This window comes from Amyelois transitella, chromosome Z, assembly GCF_032362555.1.
Source record: "Amyelois transitella isolate CPQ chromosome Z, ilAmyTran1.1, whole genome shotgun sequence".
NCBI classification, from domain to species: Eukaryota; Metazoa; Arthropoda; class Insecta; order Lepidoptera; family Pyralidae; genus Amyelois; species Amyelois transitella.
This window is the reverse complement of record NC_083535.1, coordinates 6,898,704-6,909,753: the sequence shown is the minus strand read 5'-3', so window position 1 is coordinate 6,909,753 and position 11,050 is coordinate 6,898,704. Positions and strand designations below refer to the sequence as shown.

Here is an 11,050-nt window from a genome sequence, read left to right as displayed (position 1 = left end):
AATATACGAGTATATCATAAAATATTGCTTATCAAACCGTTCCAGTATTATGAAAGTTAAAAGTTACATCGTAAGAAGTAAGTATTTATAATTCGCACATTCGCAGTGGTTAGATTCCAAGATTCCTGGAAGCTATATAATCGCTTTATAAATTAATAACTTGAACATTCTGAAGTCTATTTACCTACCCTGTTAACTTGTAGACAGCTTTGATATTCTCAGAAGTGTATTCAGTTTCCAGTGTATTTGATTTTATAAAGCAGGCAATGTAGGCCGTTATTCTGGTTTCATCCTTAGAGGAGCCCGGAGTGGAGGGGATACCTAGCCCATATTAAAGCAGCGACTAGTGTTGATTGAGTAGAAGAATATGAAGGGATAGTGAAATATAGGAAGATGTAGACAATAGACTCTATACTCCCCTGGGAAATCAATGTCGGAATTATTATATATCTTATTTATAAAATTCTCGTGTCACAAAGTTCGTTCCCGTACTTCTTCGAAACGGCCTGACATATTCTCATGAAATTTTGTGAGCATATTGAGTAGGTCTAAGAATCGGCCAACATCTATTTTCATACCCCTTAGTGATAAGGATACATTTATATATATGTACCTATATACATACATATTGTCACGTCTATATCCCTTGCGGGGTAGACAAAACCAACAGTCTTGAAAAGACTGAATTGGCCATTCAGTCTTTTCAAGACTGTTGGCTCTGCGTTCAGCTATTTGGCTTAATGATAGAATTGAGATTCAAATAGTGACAGGTTACTAGCCCATCGCCTAAAAAAGAATCCCAAGTTTGTAAGCCTATCCCTTATCCCTTGTATTTATTATATATATACTTTATACATATACTATACAATTTTTAATTTTGTTAAAAAAAGATTATATTTTACAAATTTACATTTATTTTACCTACCAATCTCGGTGTCTGTTGGTAATTAAATATTGGAAGTTTAATTTGACCTATTTCCCGGTCCCTGACTGAGGTACATTTTGAATGCAAATGTAAATAGCATTACCAGCGCAATATTATTATGACACGGAATTCATTAATATTCGGGTTCAATTAAATTTTATGATTTGTAAGTATATGTAGTATAATGTAAAATAATTTCGTTGTCGCTTTAAATAGTAGGTGGGTTATATCTATAATATAATATAATATAAGTTTATTGCTCACCATAATCAATTACTGTTAAGTTAAATAGAACAATATAAAAAACTTAATTCTAAGATAATTGGTACAATAACAATTTTTATTCATATTTAGGTGTTAGGCTAATAAAACAGTACCTTCTATCAAATTATGGCGGATTGACACCTGAACCCTAGTTCACTAGTCCTGTATTTCAGGTTATCAACCCTCCACCCCAAGAAAAATGGTCATATTATGTTCACAAGGTTTAATACAAGTATAGGCAAATAAAAATACGAGTACATTGTGAGTGCAAACAAAAAGGAGGGTAGACATTTAAAAAAAAGAAAGGACACATCTAATCTTTGATTTACAATAAGTAGAACCAATGCATCAATGTTTGCGCTGTACGTCAGACCGTCCAGTGTTATATATTTGGCGACATGTTAGTTTAATATTGAATTTGGGTATGAAAGTAGGTACGTATACTTCTTTTATTTGTAGGAAGGACTGATGGGTATATTTTTTTTGGATGTCGAAGGACAGTGTTAAATATAAATAGTTGTCTAACTGTTAGAAGGCCAGATTCTTTATATAATTTTTAGGCTTGTTTAGCATAACCTTTATGATAGCTCTTTGGGCTCTTTCCAGTTCAAGGAGATGAGTAGTAGCCGCCTCACCCCAGATAGGTATACAATAGATTAGGAGAGACTGGCAGAGTGCAAAATATATTTTTGTTGTAAGTTTTATGTCAGCTGTCTCCCTAAGATTCTTAAAAACGTGCATTAATTTACGGACCCGTTTACTAAGTGCAGTTATGTGAGGGCGCCAGTTTAGGTCTTTATCTATAATAATGCCAAGGTATTTATGTGTATCTGTTTCAGCTAAATTTAGACAGTCACACTTAGATATTTGGTCAATGTTCTGGGTACATCCTCCTGCGTGAGCTTTTATGAAAAAAATAACTGGTGGCTTTGTCGCACCGCAAGTTCTAAAACAGGTGAATTTAGTATTAGGGACATTTATCGTTAGCAGATTATGGTCAAGCCATGTTACCTTATGTAACCCTTGCTCGGCAATTTTTTGTACTTCAGTCCATGATTCTCCTTTAAAGATTACAGCCGTGTCGTTAGCAAATGCAAGAATACTGCCATTTTTAAGATTCAGTTTATATAGACTGTTAACGTAAATCAAGAACAGTGTCGGTCCGAGTGTACTACCTTGCGGCATACCATAATTAATGGGCATACTGGTGCTAAAGGTGTTAAAAACTTTAACAACCTGACTTCGATTCGTTAGATAGTCCTTAAACCGGTTAAGGGCAGTGCCCCTAACACCAAGCTCCTCTAGTTTGATTAATAGGAGTTGAATAGACACGGTGTCAAAGCCTTTTTTAGATCCAGAAAGACAGCAAGACCCCTTGTCGAGAGATTCGGTAACTATTTGGGATAGTGCTTCAACAGCATCTTCAGTATTTCTACCAGATCGGTAGCCATACTGATTCCCTGATATTAGCAGCTGGCTATCTATCACTTGGGTAGGTATATTCGCCGGCCCTAGATTTTTTCAGGTCGTAACGAATCATGTGCTATTTAGATGCAACTTGAAAAGCACACGCAATCACAATCTTGAAAAGCACATTTGTTTCAAAGCTAAAGGAAAATAAAGTCATGAAATAGGTAGGAAACATTCAATCAATAAAGTTTTATATAAAACTTGTGAGAGATAACGTATAGTCAAAACTACTGCGAGTAGGAAACTGGAAATTTTTCCAAATGCACACAGAATATTCACTTGGATTTATTATTAAAAGTCTTCGATCAATTTTCAGCGCATCTTATCGAAAACTTTAATAATCAATAAACATTTCAAAACTTCGTAGCTTTAAGATTTGTGAAATTTACAAAATTTCAGGTATATTACTGATATATATCAACTTATTTCCTTAGTTTTGAGATTGATTTTCTGGATGAGATGTAGTTCAATCGCTCGTTTCAATTATCTAAGTTACTTCTTCAAACCAGGTTTTTTAAATGTTAAATAAAATTGTATCCAAATATGAAACAGCATCAAGCTTTTTTTATATCTATACATATAATAAAACTATAAAAATATTTTGCCTGTACATTTAGAATTTTTGACTGAAATGGATAGAGGGACACTTAAAATGAATAATAGCAAGAAAACCGTTTTTTTTAATTATGAATATTGTTTTGATTATTAATGACGGACATACACCGAAATATTTATTTAAAGAATATAATATTATCTAACGTATTTTCGAAGTTAAATCAGCGTAATTAGGTATTCCATTAGGTATAATATAATAAAACTACGAATAAGAAGCAAAGTTACCCAAGGTCATGCATAACTTTACTTGTAGCAGCTTTTTGAGCAAAGTTATGCCTTGCTTTTTAAATGCTCCAGTAAGTAGCTTTTTTACTAGTAACAAGTGTCGAAAAATTTGTAAAAATCAAAATAAACCATATTTTTAAGTGAAGAAATGTTATATTTCTTCACTCCTTAATAAATATTTTTAGGTGCGTTCACAATTAAATGTAATGTCGCACCGTTTTGGACATATTAAGCGACAAAACATTTCAGAAAATTGGAGCATAATTAACCTTAAAGGAGTAAAGTAGGAACATTTAACGGTAACTACTTTTTATTCTTTGTCAAAGGAAACTTGCATTATAAAATATTTTTTTGTACCAAATTACGGAAACCATTACATTAATTATTACTCAGTTAATTTCGAGTTGCTCATGTTTTCATGGGTAGGTAGATACTTACACAAATCGATACAGTGGATAAAAAATAGGACGAACCCGTTGTACGAGTATTACCTACTTATGTATTGACCGATTGACTCAGTTTACCCCGCAGAAATTAAATGTGTGTACCGATTTTTATCAAGTTAAATAGTTATGGACATTAATTACCTAGTTCTATTGTTTAAAAAATGGCGATGTCTCACACGCGTAATATAGAAGAAACCGCAAATCTATTAGTATTACTCTATCTAGTTAGGATTAGTATTACTCTAGCTTGCTGTAAACGTGCTGGTAAGATGTAGAGATCAAAACCCACCAAAATATAACCTATAGACCAGCCAGGTACGAATTTAAGGCAAGAACTTTATATTCGCGGGCAAAATCTTGCTTCACTGCTTTTGAAACCTTGTTCAAATGGCGCGTAAAATTAACTTTTGCATGATTATAATACTAGTGCAGCCATCTAGCGCTTAAAGTGTTAAAAATTTAGTGGAGTACATCTTTTCTTACCTAAAATTCTTTGAAGCATGCAACATGGAATTGAATGCTCAATGTGAAGAGGAAAACCTCTCAAAGCAAGCGAGTGAGATGAACCTGAAACAGAAACTTCCCGCAAGTAGTTCCACAGACGCTCACGAAAATATCTGTGAAAGCAGCGCCATGGCGAAATAATTGTTTTCCGTAGGTAGACCTATATAGCCAACCTGGAATCAACAAATTATCAGTGCCCAATGCATATTACATATTTGGAGGCACATGCTCAAATACTTTTTAAGTTATGTGGGCACATTAGTTTGAGAACTAACTAACTCACGGTGATAGAAAACATAGTGAGAAATCTGGTATCAGCATTGTCCAATAAACTTTTAACACGTGTAGCGACATCATTACACGAAATCAGCCAATCACAGTACGTTTCGCCATCAACTAATAACAACGAAGAATCTAAATCGCGCAAGCAATAATTTCATGGACATAAGTTTAAAAACATACTTAGACTTAACATCGTTGATGCCGCGGTCCCTCAGACATACATTACAACTAGCCTGGCGGAATATCTTCCTTTTGGTGGCAGATAGGCTCAAAACTTTGACGTAGGGGCGTGGTCACCATGCCAAACCTAAGACTCACAAGTCTTAACTAGGCGTCGTTATATCACAGTATAGTTTGAAATTATATGACGATTTTCATTCATTATATGTTTTACAAAATTGTTGTGAATATAACAAATATACGAGACAAATCACACAGACTGAGCTAGCCCCAAAGCAAGTTCGAGAATTGTGTGTAATGTACCTTTTCGTTGAGTAATTATCACATATTTATAAAATAAATAGCTTATTATACATATACAATGTACCTAAATTATTTAAATAAACATTCAAGATCCATCAGAAAAAGATTTTCCTTCATGGCCTGACCGGGAATCAAACCCAGTACATTTTAGTTCAAAGGCGAGAATCCGACCACTGTGCCAAACAATCTGTTAAATGAATGAAGGCAAGTAGCAAAGAAAGTGAATAAAGAAGGAAGGAGAAAGCCAGGACAAACTTACCTTGATCAAATCGGGGCGTTTTGGATAAAGGTGAGGTTAAGAGTACCATGAGCTTGCATGCATGAGGATGTAGCGAAAATAGAATACACAGATCAGGACAATAGTAAAGTTGTAGTCTTTGCCTACCTTTCCAAAAAATGGAAAGATTTTATGTAGATAGGTTTAATCATTATTATTCCTTTCTGATTTTGACAAATTTTGAACAACATTGAAACATCACTTCTGTGTTCCACTTATTATTTTTAAATTTCCCTGGTCGAACGTTCAAGGGCGTTTTTCAAAAAAGATGACCGTTACTGTACCGGAATGCCTAAAAAAAAATATTCGATTATCTGATTTATTTTTACATTTCTAAATAGCTTTTAAAATAAGCTTTCTGGAAATACTAAATATACTGTAATTGAAAAAGTAATTTCGTCAAAAAATGAGCATTTCTCGACAATTCGGGGCGCAAGTCGTCTTCAAAATGTGAATTGATAATAAATAAATAAAACACGTTTTCCATATATTTTTATTTAAAAACCTATTAATGTAACTGTTTTCATTTAGAATACAAGAAAAAAATAACATTATCAGTATTATTCTACAAATTATTAAGGAATTTACTTCCGGTAAGTAACATTTTTATCATCATCAACATTTTTAATACTCTCTTATGAAAAATCCGTAAGGTATAAAACTAAATGTCTTAGCAATTCAGGTAAAACATTATTATGTTAATAACATTTCGTTCTTATATTAATTATATTCTTACTAATTAACAAAGTAAAATAACATTTTCTAAAAGAAGTCTCACTTCAACCAATTACTAATCGGAATTCTTAGTTACTAATAGGAACATAAAGCTGAGATCACAAACACAAATTTTTCTTTCTTCTACAAATATATTTTTTAATCAGTCTCAAAATCAATCACAGTTGTCAGTTACAACACAATGTTAGCAAAATTACGGCATACTAATCAATGATTGATTATAAGTTAGCCGTTACGAGTATTTTTTTTTCTGTAAAAAACTAATGTAAAATAATTATCTTCGTCACGTTAACGTTAACGATTATTTTTACCTAAAAAATCTAACTTCTTGTACTGGTTTAATTTTTTTAACTTTTCCAAAATCAATCACATTTGTTAATACAACACAATTTTAGCAAAATAACGGCATCCTAATCAGTGATTGATTATTAAATTCGCCCTAAAAACTAATAAAATTTAACAATAAATTATAACAATAAAATTTTATGTTGAAGGTGAAATTTACCTTTAATCTGAGTCACAAAGACAAGGAGGACATATGTAATCAAAAGAGACTGAGTCACTGCATTTCAGACATATATCAGATTTGCAAACCATGCACTTTATTTTACTCTTTAATTCCATTTGACACAACTTACAGGCAGGGCCAATATTTTTAGATTTATTAATAAAAGATTTCGTATTATATAGAAGAGAGCTCGCACTTATATTTTTAGGAGGTAGTTGAGAGTTACCAGGAAATAAAACACGAGCACGTTTTTTTTCACGTTTAGGACTTATGATATGTACTAATGGAAGATCACAGTTGTTACCCTCTATATTAAAATTCGTATCAAGGTCCTTATTTTTAGATTTATTAAAAGATCCCGTATTGTATAGAAGAGAGGTCGCACTTATGCTTTTAAGAGGTGGTTGAGGGTCTCCAGGATACAAAACGCGAGCGCGTTTTTTTTCACATACAGGACTTGTGATATGTACTGCTGGAAGATCACAGTTGTTATTCTCAATATTAAAATTCGTATCAATATCAAAATTTAAAGTTGTTACATCAATTTGCTCGGTTATGGATGGAGAAGGTAAATCATATTCCACCTCTGACGATGGCACAGTTATAACAATTGGTTGGTCTACTTTTGGTGCCGTTTTATTAGGCTGAACAAACTCATGAAATTTTGGGTTATAGCAGGAACATAACCCTGCATTATCGCCGCAAAAACAACTAAGCAATCTATACTTTATAGTATTTTTGGAAGATGAAATAATTTGGTGCAATTTCATCGTTCCAGGAACGGTTGCAATATTGGTTGGAATAAGTTTAGAAATATTTTTTGTGTCAGTATCGTTAACATAAAAACATTTAACTGTTTTCATTGAGTTAGACAACACTTCAAAGGCATCTGTTGCATTGGTGACATCGCAGCCGTATGAGACTCTTCTATCTAATTGGCGTTTTACACTACCACCAACGCCATCAGCAATGCCCTTACCATGGCCACTTTCTGAGAAAGACCATGTAGAATATTTAAGATTTAATTTACAGGTAAATAAATTGAGCAGATAAAAGTTTTTTTTTTGTCTATATTGGCTTGTAGGTCCATCTGAAAAAAAATGAATAATAGAAATTTCCGGGTAGTTTTCCTTTGCATATTTAATAACAGGTAATAAATGTGCCCAGATAGCTCCAGGGTCATGGTTATTATTATCCGAAACGGTTGCAAATGTTTGACATTTATCAGTAAAAAATATTGCACCAGTATGAAGAGTAATAGTGTTTTTTGAGGCACCGAAATGAATTGATTGAACTTCATTAGCATATTTACATTCGTAGTTCTCAGAAAAGTCACATAAGATTGCGATCTCACCATTTTTAAGATTATTAACACATTTTTGATACTGTTTTTGCTGCTCTTTCCAGTTGTGAAAGTGTATTTTAAAGAGTGGTATTTTTTCTATGAATAATGATGTTAAATCAGCGACAGTACCTACCTGTTCTTGCTTAATTGTTTTTTTGGTAACGCATTCTTTACTACCTCTTTGGTATTTGTGATCAGTTCTTACCCATTGATGCCACTTAATAGTATCATTAGCTTGATGAATATCAATTTCTAAGCGAGGATTTTTGCAAACCTCACAGCATCCGTGCATACAGTTAAATGCAGTAATATTACAAGAAAAAAATTTGACAACTTCGTCAATATTTTTGTACGAGATGATTGATCGATATTTCAAAGCGTTAAACAAATATTGGAAATTACTGTGTTTAATGCACAAGCACGTATCTCTAGCTGCACGAGTGGGCGCTATAACATAAAATGGTTTACAGCGATAAAATGTAGTAAAACCAAATTTACCGCCTTCTTCTACATACATACGATAAGTGTTCGAAAGGGTGTCCAGCAAATATCTTATTTGCATCTTCTGTTTGTTTCTTGTTTTACACTCTCTACGACCAGCTGCACATCTAGATACGTCATCTCGCAGATAGAACGCCGCAATGTTTTCTCGAACCTTGAAAATAAGAATCGACGTTATCATAATATGGTCTCACTTACTCAGAGAGAAACACTAAATAATTAAGAAAAATTACCTTTAATGTCCCGTAATTTTTATTACTTCTACGATTGCAAAATCTTATTTTAGTTTTTAGACCCAAAATTTTCGGCAGATTCTTTCCAAACTTTTGTTTAAATTTATGTGCAATTTTTTTTAATGCCCTTTTTTCTGCAAGTATTTTGCATTCTGCATATGTCTCTTTTACAGCATCTTTTAAATTCTCCAATTCTTTTTCAGTTACATTTTTAGATGTTTCCAAACTTTGTACTTTTTGCTTAGTACGAATTAACTGCTTTCTGAGACGACCAATGACTGTATTCAACTTTTGCTGATTTTTTTGAGCCCTGTAATAGTTCGCGTACACCTTTTGTAACTTTTTAGTATTTCTATTTTTTGGCATGGTTTGACATGGTCTATTTTTTGGTATGGTTACTTGATTATTTGCTTCTTGAATTTTTTTTTCATCTTTTCTTTTTTTCTGAATTCTTTTTTCTTTTCTCCACTGTTCCCTTTGCTTTTCTTTCTCGTTATCATCTAAATCACTAATTTTTTTCCTTCGCTTAGCAACTAGTTCCCTTTGTTTCTGTTTATATTTTTCATACTTTTCTGGATCGTCCTTTAATTTTTCTCTAAATTTTTTAGCCCGTTCAGCTCCGGTTAATGGCATTTTTGTTTATTCAATTACAGGTTAATTGTTATTATTCGCAATATTTGCACTCGTCCTCCGGATAATGATCATATACAGTAAAGAATAAACAAATTTGACACCAGAAAAAATTATGATATAAAAGACAATGAATGTATTCTCCACTAAATATTACAAAGTGAGTAGGTAATCTAGCGTCGGTGTTAGTTTTACAGTTATGACATTTTGTTGCTAGCATAAAGTGCGATCTTCTCCATGGCCACTTAGCTCTTTCGAGTAGTCTCAAATCGTCGCGAGTCAAAAATTTATCGATGTCCAGAATTACTACCATAATTTATCTAAGTATATTGAATACTAAATCGTGTTCGTATAGAAATCTGAAATGCAAAATGTAGTAATTGTCACACAAGATAAAGATTAAACATTTTCACTTAATTGAAATACTTAAAAGAAGCAAAAAAATTAAAATTATACTAGTCGTTCGCATCGAACATCGAATATTTTAAAAACTACTAAACTGATTTTGCCACTTATCAACAAAATCTCCAAAATTTATTTTCGTGTGCACTGTGCAAAAAGCTTAAAATGATTCCAGTTTTAATATTTTTAGTTAGTACATACCTACTTGTTTGCACAAAAAGAAGTAAAATCAAGTCAATAGAAAAAAATAGATTTTTTATTGAGGACTCGGCCTTATAATTCCAATTAGCAACAAAATTCATTCCGGCTATATATAACGTTTCTAATCGGATGTTACGAAAGTACATATTTGCCTACACATTCCAAAATTTTACATATAATACCCAGTAATTTTTTATTCCAATAAACTTATTGTTTGCAAAGACACTTTATACGCAACTTTAAATGGTAGGCGTGTTTAAACAATAAGATTTACCTGTTCAAATTCACAAACTCACTGGAACACTTTTTTTTTCGACATCACTCTTCGAACACAAAAGTAACGAATAAACAAATCACAGAGACCCGAAAAGCAACCGGAAACGACGTAAGCTGTCATAAAATAGTTGCCACATTACAAAAATTACTAGAATTGGTAGGATTTATTTTTGTAAGTTTAAGAAAATCGATGTTACTTATCCGAAATTCCGGTATTGTAAAAATCAGGGACAAAATAAAATTTGATTTATTTACTTATTTTAATATAGAAACTTATCAAAATTCTTTGTATATATAATTTTGAATGCTTTTTCCATAAACCGAAAGATTTAGATGTAAAGTTTAATGAAAATATTTTGAGAAATGTCGCTTCAAAGTTAGGAAGGTATGTATGGGACATGGTAAATTGGGGTGACACGTCGTAACTTGGATCGATTTTATTCAAATCGGGATATCATTTTTAAAAACTTTCTTATTTCAAGTTACTTATGTTGAAATTTTCTTTAAGTTTCCGTATGCCATTTACATTAAACTATTATATATTTAATTATATAATTAAACAAAGTCAGTGGACATGCTGTTTTGTCAGTGGTCAAAGAAATTGAAAAACGCCCTCAATCTATGGCAAAGGCGTTGACTGCCGTCTAAGACATGTTTTTAATAAAACTATCGATACATTTCTAACGCAACTGCCTGTGCTACAACACTACGCTCGCTGGTTTCCTCTC

The 11,050-nt window shown here is 32.5% G+C and overlaps 1 protein-coding gene across 2 annotated transcripts; it reads right to left on the bottom strand.

Annotated features, from left to right (window-relative positions):
• Positions 1 to 5,777: 5,777 nt before the first annotated feature.
• Positions 5,778 to 10,929, bottom strand: LOC106140192 (uncharacterized). 2 transcript variants are annotated; one of them, XM_060953656.1, is made up of 3 exons: positions 10,321 to 10,929; positions 8,814 to 9,802; positions 5,778 to 8,734 (listed from the first exon to the last, which is right to left on the bottom strand). In XM_060953656.1, exons 2-3 carry the CDS (start codon positions 9,444 to 9,446, stop codon positions 6,734 to 6,736), a joined length of 2,634 nt encoding a protein of 877 aa, XP_060809639.1. In that variant the 5' UTR covers positions 9,447 to 9,802; positions 10,321 to 10,929; the 3' UTR covers positions 5,778 to 6,733. The 2 variants fall into 2 exon arrangements, with proteins under 2 accessions (XP_060809639.1, XP_013197210.2); XM_013341756.2 differs by having other exon boundaries at positions 8,814 to 10,929.
• Positions 10,930 to 11,050: the final 121 nt, after the last annotated feature.